Source organism: Oncorhynchus mykiss, chromosome 6, assembly GCF_057628025.1.
Source record: "Oncorhynchus mykiss isolate SJ-2025 chromosome 6, ASM5762802v1, whole genome shotgun sequence".
NCBI lineage: Eukaryota > Metazoa > Chordata > Actinopteri > Salmoniformes > Salmonidae > Oncorhynchus > Oncorhynchus mykiss.
In genome coordinates, this window is record NC_143027.1 from 80,310,001 (window position 1) to 80,322,548 (window position 12,548).

Sequence of the window (12,548 nt, forward strand, 5' to 3'; positions counted from 1 at the left end):
GCTCAAAGAAAAGATGTCCGGAGGAGGCCGCAAAGGGAACCGCTTCCACCCCTACAAAGAGAAGCAGGTCACTGGAGACAAGAAGGGCGGAGGAGGGGGTCACAGGAACCGTGTGTTCATTAGCAATATCCCCTATGACACGAAGTGGCAGGCTATTAAAGATCTGATGAGAGAGAAAGGTAATCCATCCACACACAGGGCCATGCTTCTTCTCCCTATAGAGATGAGCCCTATTCTTTCCAGCTCAACAGGAGCTTTCTCAGTCCTCTTTGTGACCAGAACATAGACCTAGCCATATCTTCTCGTAGTTCCTTCTTTTGAGGCAACATGTTATTGTATTGCAGATATTATTAAGTCAGTAGAATAGACATTTCTGGATTTTTCATTTTTTACTCCTTGGTGGACACCAATTTAGCTTGGATTGAATTGAAATGTCTGTGCTTGTTAAAGTTGTTATGTAGTTAGCTACTATTGGTTTTATGATATTGACTTACAGCTCCAAAATGTAACCTCAGACAATTAGTAGTATTGACTACTTGATTCCGTTGAACCTGTGTTAAGGTGACAAATGATTGTTTTGTATGAATGAAACCATTGTCTTTCTGTGCACTGAACTATTGGGTCTTTAGCTCTTCACAAAGACTTTTTTCAAGGTGAAAAGGACACCTTTTAAACTGTAGTGACTTCTTGCTATGTTGACAGGAACCGTGTTGACCAAACTGTTCTTCTATACTGAAGTGTGATCTGAATTCCCAGGTTGACAGTAGTTGACTGACTGTGTGTCTGTCTCAGTCGAGCCCAGGAAGGCATTGGAAGGGGTTGTGTGGTGACTATTGGTCTGGGCTCACTGTTGACCAATCATGGGGAAGCATCGTAACGGCATAACCAAGGCAACGGCCTGCCCTGGAGCGAGAGTGGTGGTTCAACAGTCGACTGGTGATTTTAAATGCCTTTTGTTCTCTTGGTATTTTTCCTTTGTATGTCTCATGAAGTTGGTGAGGTTACATACGTGGAGCTCTTTAAGGATGCTGAAGGAAAGTCAAGGGTAAGTGATGTGGACCAACTCACTGCACGAGGTTTTAAATGCCCTCCACTGCAGTATATCTTTATTTACCAAGTGTTCTGTAAGGCACTGATCCAAGGGGTTATCCATGTATGTCTATGGGATGATATGTTGGTGGCTGTTAGCTAGAGCCTGTTATAGCCTAGTTGGCTGTAGAGTGATGGAGGATGTCTTCTTGTTGATTCTGGAACACTAACTTGAATTCATCTGAAACTTAGTACACCTTTGTTTTTAAGTTGTTGTAGTCTTCTCAATTGGTGTCAAAGTTTGGCAGTTGACCATTTCTCAAATGGATTTTGATGTCTTATTGATTGACATTTTACTTTTCGGTCTTCAAATTGTTACCTTTTTATTTGGATCAATGGCACAATTATCTCTTCATGAACAAACTAATTATTTCTAAAATATTGTAGATTTTGTATAAAGTAACTTTCTTCTTTCTCCAGCGGCTCACAGTAAAATCTCACCATCGTTTATTCATCTGTAATATTATGATGCAGCCAGGAATTTGCAAACAAGGTTGTGAATGTATTCAATTCAGCCATTTAATGTAATATGTAGTTTGAGAAACGGACTGTTTAGTATATACTCCTAAACAAACGTAGACACAGAACGGACATATTTGTAAGTATATCCTGAGTTCTTTTTATTCCACTGAAGACGGTAAGGGTACCATGTCTCTACTGGGAACAAAAAAAACAAGTCTATAGCAAACCAAGTCAATGTCTTTAAAATTCACTTAACTTTTTACCTTGGATACAAGCAAAACACACCCCCACATCAAGGCCTGTTAGCTGGCCATTCAAGATGGATTATGTAATCCACTGATAGCATGATGTCAAATGTGTAATAATGATGTTAACTGTTGTCAGTCTAATCACTGTCTTTGTTCATTCCCTCTGTTATGGATCTGTGTCTCTGGAACCCCTGGTGTTATCTGTACAGGGATGTGGGTAAGGAACCAAACTTTACCTGTCTAACTTTGCAACATGGTCTCAGTACATTTCGTATGATCCTGTACGTGAATCTGACACACTCCCTTTAATATGATGTTTTACATTTCGTATGGTATGTGTTCATTTCATATGAAATGTTAGTTACAATTTTCATATGTTATGAATTGCAGTTTATATTATGTTACGTATTGCAATTTGTACAATATGTTACAAATTTGCAATGTGTATATGTTACTAATTCCAATTTGTGGCCAATGCTAGCTAGGTGGCTAACATTAGCTAGGTTAAGGGTTAGGTTAACCTCTCTGGGATATGTAGGACGCTAGCCTCCCACCTGGCCAAAATCCAGTGAAAATGCAGTGCCAAATTCAAATAAATTACTATAAAAATGAAACTTCCATGAAATCACACATTCAATATACCAAGTTAAAGCTACACTTGTTGTGAATCTAGCCAACGTGTCAGATTTCAAAAATACTTTACGGCGAAAGCAAACGATGCTATTATCTGAGGATAGCACCCCAGTAAACAAAGACAGACAAGCATTTTTCAACCATCCAGGTGCGACACAAAACACAGAAATAATGATATAATTCATGCCTTACCTTTGACGAGCTTCTTCTGTTGGCACTCCAATATGTCCCATAAACATCACAAATGGTCCTTTTGTTCTATTAATTCCGTCGATATATATCCAAAATGTCCATTTATTTGGCACGTTTGATCCGGTTCCAACTCGCTCAATATGACTACAAAAGTTACCTGTAAGCTTTGTCCAAACATTTCAAACTACTTTTGTAATACAACTTTAGGTATTTTTTAACGTATAAAATTGAAGACGGGATGATCTGTGTTCAATACCGGAGGAAAACAAAGTGTAGCTAGCTTTCAGGTCACGCGCCTCTAACAAAGAGTACACTTCCCTCATTCTGAACAGTGTTACTACTTCATTTCTCAAAGGAATACCTCAACCAATATCTATAGACTGACATCCGGTGGAAGCGATAGGAACTGCAAGAAGGTCCCTTAGAAATCTGGATTCCCAATGAAAACCCATTGAAAAGAGTGACCTCAAAAACAAAAGAAATCTGAATGATTTGTCCTCGGGGTTCCGCTTGCCAAATAAGTTCTGTTATAGTCACATACATGATTCTAACAGTTTTAGAAACTTCTGTGTTTTCTATCCAAATCTATAATAATATGCGTATCTTAGCTTCTGAGTGTGAGTGGCAGGCAGTTTAATTTGGGCACGCTTTTCATCCAAAATTCCGAATGCTGCCCCCTATCCTAGAGAAGTTAACGGGTTAGGTTTAGCTAACATGCTAAGTAGCTAAAAAGTAGTAAGTAGTTGCTAAAGTTGTCCTTGAGATTCGAACATGCAACCTTTGGGTTGCTAGACGTTATATATCCACCCCAACCAACCACCATTTAGTTTTTTGCCTTAAGTAAACTTCTGTTTCATGTAAAAAGTGTCAAGTCATACTCATTTCAGTGTCCTGGATTTACTTATATGTTAAGTCTAGTCTGAGACCAGGCGGACACGGGGTGCTTCTCAAATGACACCCTATTCCTAGGGCCCTATACAATCTGTAGGAATTATATTGCGTCACTCCGTTTTGCTTCTCCCCAAATTCCGTTTTCTCCGTTTTTGTTTGTCCAAGTTTCAGTTTATTCAGGTTTTTGCTCAATGCTTAAACCACCTCAGGAGGCCAATTTTGAGGCCTGGGGAAAACACTTCAATGTCAATTATTTTGGTATACACCGCGCCTAGCAATTGGCTTTTATTTTGCTTTGTTTTTGTAGTGTATGTGATGGAAGTGTTTGCCAAACAGATACCCACTGGATTTATGCAAATCATTATAGTAGTGAACATTTAGTGTAGAAGGTTTTTGGGTGAGCCTTTCCATCTACCAGAAGAGTTTATTAGCATTGTCGCAAACGGCTACATAAAGGGGGAGCTGCACGCACAGGTGTGGGGAATTCTTGTTGCCTCTTCAGAAAGTTGCAGGAAATAAGAATCATTGACGCATTCTGTTAATGTCTTATGATAAACTTGGGCAAATTAATACTTTTAGCCTAGTCGTTAGAGCATTGGACTAGTAACCGGAAGGTTGCAAGTTCAAACCCCTGAGCTGACAAGGTACAAATCTGTCGTTCTGCCCCTGAACAGGCTGTTAACCCACTGTTCCTAGGCTGTCATTGAAAATAAGAATTTGTTCTTAACTGACTTGCCTAGTTAAATAAAGGTAAAATGAATGTTAAAAAAGTTCAATACATTTTTGAATTTTATTGTCTCGATTCTGTGGTACCGTCCTCGTGTAGGGCCCTATATTCTCCATTCAGTACACTACTTTTGACCAGAGTCACATGGGGCGGCTAATAGGGTTCTGGTCAAAAGTAGTGTACTATAACATGGGGAATCGGGTCTATTTCAGACACACCTTAATTTCATGAGGCATTGTTATGCATGTCTTCATCCACTGACTGTCTGTCCTGCAGTGTTGTGGAGTTCAAAGATGAGGAGTTTGTGAAGAAGGCCATAGAAGTCATGAACAAATATGATCTGAATGGAAGACCCCTCAATATCATGGCGGTAAGGACCTGTTCTCACTCTAGGCACCACACGGTGATGAGAGATTAAATTTAGTGGTGTGCTAAATCTGCACTTTAATCCAGCCTGCTGGAAATGTGGTTACATTAACATGGTTTGTAACTGTAATCACTGAGAACTAGGCCTAGTTAACGTCAAAGTTTAGAGTTGTATTATAGGTCAGAGGTCAAAGGATGGGGCCATAGGTGTTTAACCCCTTGTTTCCCTGCTCCAGAACCCTGATGTGGACGGCTAAAGCTCAGAGTTGAAGTAATAGGTCAAAGTTTAGGGGTTATCTGTTTCCCTCTTTCAGGATCCTGATGGTGAGCGTGCTCGGCGTGTGCTGCAGCGTACAGGGGGGATGTACCCTGGAGGGGGAGGCAGGGGGCAGGAGGGGGGACCGGGTGGTGTAGGTGTACCCCCTTCCATCGCTAACAACCCCAACGTCCCCCATGAAGTCATCAGCTCTCTACGGGTCGGACGCCTAGGGACTACTGTGTTCGTAGCCAACGTGAGGACAAGCATACACACTACTCTCTGATGTCTGTCTCACTTCTCTGTGCCTTTGTCTCTGACCATCTCCCCTCACTAGATTTATATCTGCTGTATTGAAGTACCAAGTTAACCTACCAATATTCCGGTTTACCAATTGAAGACAACTTGAGCGGTGCACTCTAAATCTCAAGTTCAACTATGTCTTCCTAGAACTTGAAGTTCCATGTTGACCATGTTAGTTTCACTGTTCTCTATGCTATTGCTAACTCGGTCTTCTCCTGTCTGTTTAGATGTGTTGTGTGGTAAGTTGTTTCTATGCTAACCCGGTCCTTCCCCTCTGCGGTCTCCTCCCAGCTGGACTTTAAGGTGGGCTGGAAGAAGCTGAAGGAGGTGTTTGGTATGGCAGGAACAGTGAAGAGGGCTGACGTGAAGGAGGATAAGGATGGGAAGAGCAGAGGGATGGGGACTGTTACCTTCGAACAGGCCCTGGAGGCTGTACAGGCTATCTGTATCCTTTATATACTACCACAGAACACACCCACCTTCCAACAGGCTGCAGATTCTATCTGTATCTTTATATATTATATACTACCACAAAACACACCCACCTTCCAACAGGCTGCAGATTACATCTGTATCTTTATATATTATATACTACCACAGAACACACCCACCTTCCAACAGGCTGCAGATTACATCTGTATCTTTATATATTATATACTACCACAGAACACACCCACCTTCCAACAGGCTGCAGATTACATCTGTATCTTTATATATTATATACTACCACAGAACACACCCACCTTCCAACAGGCTGCAGATTACATCTGTATCTTTATATATTATATACTACCACAGAACACACCCACCTTCCAACAGGCTGCAGATTACATCTGTATCTTTATATATTATATACTACCACAGAACACACCCACCTTCCAACAGGCTGCAGATTACATCTGTATCTTTATATATTATATACTACCACAGAACACACCCACCTTCCAACAGGCTGCAGATTACATCTGTATCTTTATATATTCTATACTATGTTTCACTGTTAGTTTAGGAAGCATGTGACAATTTTATTTTTATTGTTGGCATTCTTAACTCTGTTCTCTAGCCATGTTCAACGGCCAAATGCTGTTTGACAGACAGATGCATGTTAAGATGGTACGTGTGCTTTGTTATTTGCATGTTTCTGATTTCTAAACACTGTACACAGTTAATGTGTGTGGAAGGTCATAGAGGTCATTGGGGTGGCAGGTAGCCTAGTGGTTTGAGCGTTGGACTTGTAACCGAAAGGTTGCAAGATCGAATCCCCAAACTGACACGGTAAAAATCTGTCATTCTGCCCCTGAACAAGGCAGTTAACCCACTGTTCCCCAGTAGGCCGTCATTGAAAATAAGAATGAGTTCTTACCTGACTTGCCTAGTTAAATAAAATAGAGGCTGTTACATGTTGGTGTGGTAATATGTTGTGTGAGAACCACCCCTTGATATGTTGTTTCTGTGTGTTTCAGGACGACAAGTCTATGCCAGCTGATGATTTCCACCCGGTGGAGAAAGCTCCTCAGTTACCACGTAAGTACACATCCTGTCCCTTTCTGACTATCTCTAGAAAACACCTACATGTTAGAATGACTTCAGCATTATCTCTATCAGAAATGGGTCGTGTTGTCAGCTAGTTGGCTCAGTGTTCTGTTCTCCAGTGAACCAAGGCATTACATAAGGGTTATGTTTGTGTGGTCAAACAAACTCCAACTCTCTGTGTCCTCTGTGTGTAGGGGGTCTGGGAGGGATTGGGATGGGCCTGGGACCAGGAGGACAACCTATCAATGCCAACCGGCTGAGTGGTGGAGGAGGAATGGGCAACATGGGCCCTGCAGGTCAGTACTGACCCCTAACCTCGCCATAGTACTCCAGCAAACACACTGTTAATATTTAAACCACACACACAGACTGCAGGTCTGCCAGTCGGTTCATACATACGATAATTATCGGTTGTGAAGAGTAGCTGTATGTTTTAAACCCTCTGTCTGTTGTTCCTGTACCTTCTCCAAGCACTTACATCACATACTGACGCCCCCCTTTTGACCACTGACGCCCCCCTTTTGACCACTGACGCCCCCCTTTTGACCACTGACGCCCCCCTTTTGACCACTGACGCCCCCCTTTTGACCACTGACGCCCCCCTTTTGACCACTGACGCCCCCCTTTTGACCACTGACGCCCCCCTTTTGACCACTGACGCCCCCCTTTTGACCACTGACGCCCCCCTTTTGACCACTGACGCCCCCCTTTTGACCACTGACGCCCCCCTTTTGACCACTGACGCCCCCCTTTTGACCACTGACGCCCCCCTTTTGACCACTGACGCCCCCCTTTTGACCACTGACGCCCCCCTTTTGACCACTGACGCCCCCCTTTTGACCACTGACGCCCCCCTTTTGACCACTGACGCCCCCCTTTTGACCACTGACGCCCCCCTTTTGACCACTGACGCCCCCCTTTTGACCACTGACGCCCCCCTTTTGACCACTGACGCCCCCCTTTCGACCAGTGACGCCCGCACCCCCGACCACTGAAATGGGTGGAAAGTTGTCTAGAGGTCATGTAGAATAAGCTTTAGTACAAAACAAATCCATGTGAGATGTGAAGTGTGTGATTCTGTCTGTCAGGGATGGAGGGAGGACCTGGGTATGGAGGGATGAGCAGACTAGGAGGTAAGGTCCTAGATAATAGATCTCTACTGATTCACTTTGTTACATGACTGGACAACACATGGGTTGTTGTGACTATCCATTAATATAATACTGTGTGTTTCCTGGAGGGTTCGGTGGCATGGACAGCATGGGGGGATTCGGAGCCAGAGACATGGGACGGATGGGAGGTAAGGGGACACACATCTCGGGCTGGGAATTGCCAGGGACCTTACGATGCGATATTATACCGATACTTAGGTGCCAATACTATCTTATGTAGATATCACAATTCTATATACAGTGGGGCAAAAAAGTATTTAGTCAGCCACCAATTGTGCAAGTTCTCCCACGTAAAAAGATGAGGCCTGTAATTTTCATCATAGGTACACTTCAACTATGACAGACAAAATGAGAAAAAATCCAGAAAATCACATTGTAGGATTTTTAATGAATTTATTTGCAAATTATGGTAGAAAATAAGTATTTGGTCACCTACAAACAAGCAAGATTTCTGGCTCTCACAGACCTGTAACTTCTTCTTTAAGAAGAAGTCCTCCACCTGTAACCTCTTGGTGTTAGGGGGCAGTATTTTCATTTTTGGGGAACATTTTTTCCTGTTTTAAACGGGATATTTTGTCAGGAAAAGATGCTAGAATATGCATATAATTGACAGCTTTGGATAGAAAACACTCTAACGTTTCCAAAACTGTAAAGATATTGTCTGTGAGTATAACAGAACTGATGTTGCAAGCGAAATCCTGGGAAAAATCCAATCCGGAAGTGCCCCAGGTTTTGAAAGCACTGCGTTCCAATGACTCACTATTCAGCTGTGAATGTACCATCAACGAGCTTACGCTTTCTACGTATTCCCCAAGGTGTCTACAGCATTGTGACGTAGTTTTATGATTTCTGTTGAAGAATAGCCATAGGCGGCCACATTGCGTAAGTGGTCACATGGTGGCGCCGAGAGAGATTCTCGCGTAAAATACAGAGGTAGCCATTATTCCAATCGGTCCTAGTGAAAAACGAATTGTCCCGAAGGATATATTATCGAATAGATATTAGAAAAACACCTTGAGGGTCGATTCTAAACAACGTTTGCCATGTTTCTGTCGATATTATGGAGCTAATTTGGAATATTTTTCGGCGTTGTGGTGACCGTAATTTCTTGGCAATTTCTCAGCCAAACGTGAAGAACAAACGGAGCTATTTCGCCTACAAAAATAATATTTTGGGAAAAAATGAACTTTCGCTGTCTACCTGGGAGTCTCGTGAGTGAAAACATCCGAAGTTCATCAAAGGTAAACTATTTAATTTGATTGCTTTTCTGATTTCCGTGACAAGGTTGCCTGCTGCTAGCAAGGCATAATGCTATGCTAGGCTATGATAAACTTACACATGCTTGTCTAGCGTTGGCTGTAAAGCATATTTTGAAAATCTGAGATGACAGTGTGATTAACAAAAGGCTAAGCTGTGTTCCAATATATTTCACCAACCTGCACCAGGCTGGGAAGACTGAATCTGCAGTAGTTAAGCAGCTTGGTTTGAATAAATCAACTGTGGGAGCAATTATTAGGAAATGGAAGACATACAAGACCACTGATAATCTCCCTCGATCTGGGGCTCCACGCAAGATTTCACCCCGTGGGGTCAAAATGATCACAAGAACGGTGAGCAAAAATCCCAGAACCACATGGGGGGGACCTAGTGAATGACCTGCAGAGAGCTGGGACCAAAGTAACAAAGCCTACCATCAGTAACACTACGCTGCCAGGGACTCAAATCCTGCAGTGCCAGACGTGTCCCCCTGCTTAAGCCAGTACATGTTCAGGCCCGTCTGAAGTTTGCTAAAGAGCATTTGGATGATCCAGAAGAAGATTGGGAGAATGTCATATGGTCAGATGAAACACAACTCGTTGTGTTTGGAGGACAAAGAATGCTGAGTTGCATCCAAAGAACACCATACCTACTGTGAAGCATGGGGGTGGAAACATGCTTTGGGGCTGTTTTCTGCAAAGGGACCAGGACGACTGATCCGTTTAAAGGAAAGAATGAATGGGGCCATGTATCGTGAGATTTTGAGTGAAAACCTCCTTCCATCAGCAAGGGCATTGAAGATGAAATGTGGCTGGGCAACACTGCCCGGGCAACGAAGGAGTGGCTTCGTAAGAAGCATTTCAAGGTCCTGGAGTGGCCTAGCCAGTCTCCAGATCTCAACCCCATAGAAAATCTTTGGAGGGAGTTGAAAGTCCGTGTTGCCCAGCAACAGCCCCAAAACATCACTGCTCTAGAGGAGATCTGCATGGAGGAATGGGCCAAAATACCAGCAACAGTGTGTGAAAACGTTGTTTTCTTACAGAAAACGTTTGACCTCTGTCATTGCCGACAAAGGGTATATAACAAAGTATTGAGAAACTTTTGTTTTTGACCAAATACTTATTTTACACCATAATTTGCAAATAAATTCATAAAAAATCCTACAATGTGATTTTCTGGATTTTTTTTCTAATTTTGTCTGTCATAGTTGAAGTGTACCTATGATGAAAATTACAGGCCTCATCTTTTTAAGTGGGAGAACTTGCACAATTGGTGTCTGACAATACTTTTTTGCCCCACTGTATGCATTGTGATTCGATACTGGGATTTGATGTTACAAAACATATTGCTCATTATCAATATAATATCATCCAAAATAATATTGCTATGTAACTATAGGACCCCCCCACCCATCACCACTAAGGACAAAATAATTGTCTCAAACTGTTTAAATGCTCCTGAAGTTTAATGTGAACTTTCCACTGAGTATATTTCTGACTGTGCCATCGTCCTCTCTCTCTCCTTCACTTCCCCCTCTCCAGACATGTCCTACCGCTCAGGGGGGATGGGTGGAGGGATGGACAGAGACTTTGGTCGCAGTGACATGTCCATGAGCAGAGGCTTCGGAGACTCCTTTGGAGGAATGGGTGAGTAGTTTACACCCTCCCTCACTTTCTCTCTCACTCTTTCTCTCACACACACCTGTCACTGTCTGTCATCATAGGTATAATCCATTCCATAGTCCTCATATATCCATCCACTAACAGCATGGTCTGTGGTGGGCATTATACTGGGCATGTAGCAGCTTGGAACTGGAACCTGCAGGTAGACTGTACCAAGAGCTGAATCACAACTCCTGTATGGATAACACCACACTGGTCAAGTTAGCATTCAGCCCTGTGGCTCCAACATGTTACTGACAGATGTTTGTGTGCTGTAACTTGTTTGTGTTGTGATGTGCTGATAGGTTGTGCTAACGTGTGTGTGTGTGATGCCGTGCGTTCTCTTCATCAGGAGGAGGTTACGGAGGAGACATGAGCAGTTTTGGCATGGGGCCCATTGGGGGAGGATTAGGTACACCGAACATTACATTAACATCTCTCACTGTCTGTTAGCACACCCATTTCATACTGCCAATGTTTCACTGTGCTTGACCTTGATTTGATGTGTGGGAGTGCTGGGCTGGAACTAAAGCCTGCACAACCCCTGAATACCATTACGGTAGGGATTCTGATCTGCGGTGCTCACTCATATTCCCTGTGTCCTCTACAAGGTGGCTTGGGCAGCCGGTCCATGGAGCGGATGGGCTCTGGCTATGACCGTATGGGGGGGGGCATGGCCATGAGCCGAGGGTTCGGGGGCTACGGAGGAGGAGCCATGTCTGACAGAGCCAAGGGAGGATGTCAGATCTTTGTCAGAAATGTATGTTTTCTAAATAAATACTGTATAAATGTGCATTATGACGTGATGTGCATACACCCCTTTTTAAGCACATTAAAGCACCTAACACATGTTTAATAAGGCTGATCAAATCCACTATATGTACTGCTGGGTATTTACATCAAGGACACAAATTAAGTAGCGTGAATTGGAAGCACTTGTAGACAGAGTAGGCGTCATCTAGCTCTGTGAAAATGCCCCCTAAAGTAGTTAGAATTGTATGCCCCTGTGTTCTAATGTCCTGTGTTGTGTTGTAGCTGTCCTATGACCTGACCTGGCAGAAACTGAAGGAGAAGTTCAGTGTCTGTGGTAAGCCTCTTCAATCAGTCTACTGTACTCAGTAACCTGCAGATGGATTGAATGTAGCTTTGATCTGCAGTAATGAAATGGCTTTAGCAGTGTCAGTGCTTAAACACTGTCTACTGCTCTTTCTTCTCTCTCATCCCCCTTTCTTACTCCCTCTCCAGGCCAGGTGATGTTTGCAGAGATTAAGATGGAGGGAGGAAAGTCTAAGGGCTGTGGTACGGTCAGGTTTGACTCCCCAGAGAGCGCTAACCAGGCCTGCAGGATGATGAACGGAACCAAGATCAGCGGTCGCGAGGTTGACGTCCGCATCGACCGCAACGCCTAGAGTCACACACATACACACGGTTACGACAACTGCGCGTTCCATCTCCAACTGCTTTTGTTTTGTTTTAAAAACACATTTTCCACGTATCCGCGTTTCCATGACTATTGGATGTGTATGAGGTCTGTTTTTCTTTTAATCTTCCCTAGTTTTTTTTCTGGTAAGCCCTTTTCTTTTTGTGGGTCATACGTTTATTTGAATGAATAAACATTTTAATTTTTCAACTTTGTTGTAAATGTTACTGTGGGATCAAAGGCTACTGGCTAGTTCATAGAAGGCCTGTGTGGGTGTGTTTAATTGAATACAAAGGTTAATTCGAGGTAAAACCCCATAAATAAAATGTCCTCTGGAG

General features: G+C 43.1%; 1 protein-coding gene across 2 annotated transcripts in view; it reads left to right on the forward strand.

Annotated features, from left to right (window-relative positions):
* The window catches only part of LOC149983114 (myelin expression factor 2-like), a 14,201-nt gene extending 1,768 nt beyond the window's left edge, over window positions 1-12,433 (forward strand). Inside the window, exons 2-17 of one of the 2 annotated variants that reach the window (XM_090239020.1) lie at window positions 1-179; window positions 993-1,045; window positions 2,009-2,016; window positions 4,519-4,612; window positions 4,923-5,120; window positions 5,459-5,612; window positions 6,231-6,280; window positions 6,631-6,691; window positions 6,895-6,996; window positions 7,789-7,833; window positions 7,941-8,000; window positions 10,671-10,775; window positions 11,143-11,202; window positions 11,402-11,550; window positions 11,826-11,877; window positions 12,036-12,433. The exon at window positions 1-179 is cut by the window's left edge and continues 222 nt beyond it. In XM_090239020.1, the coding sequence (XP_090095146.1) occupies window positions 1-179; window positions 993-1,045; window positions 2,009-2,016; window positions 4,519-4,612; window positions 4,923-5,120; window positions 5,459-5,612; window positions 6,231-6,280; window positions 6,631-6,691; window positions 6,895-6,996; window positions 7,789-7,833; window positions 7,941-8,000; window positions 10,671-10,775; window positions 11,143-11,202; window positions 11,402-11,550; window positions 11,826-11,877; window positions 12,036-12,199 (1,534 nt within the window). In that variant the 3' untranslated portion in view covers window positions 12,200-12,433. Of the gene's footprint in view, window positions 180-992; window positions 2,017-4,518; window positions 4,613-4,922; window positions 5,121-5,458; window positions 5,613-6,230; window positions 6,281-6,630; window positions 6,692-6,894; window positions 6,997-7,788; window positions 7,834-7,940; window positions 8,001-10,670; window positions 10,776-11,142; window positions 11,203-11,401; window positions 11,551-11,825; window positions 11,878-12,035 lie in introns of those variants that run through there. The other variant, XM_090239018.1, reaches the window with a different exon arrangement.
* Window positions 12,434-12,548: the final 115 nt, after the last annotated feature.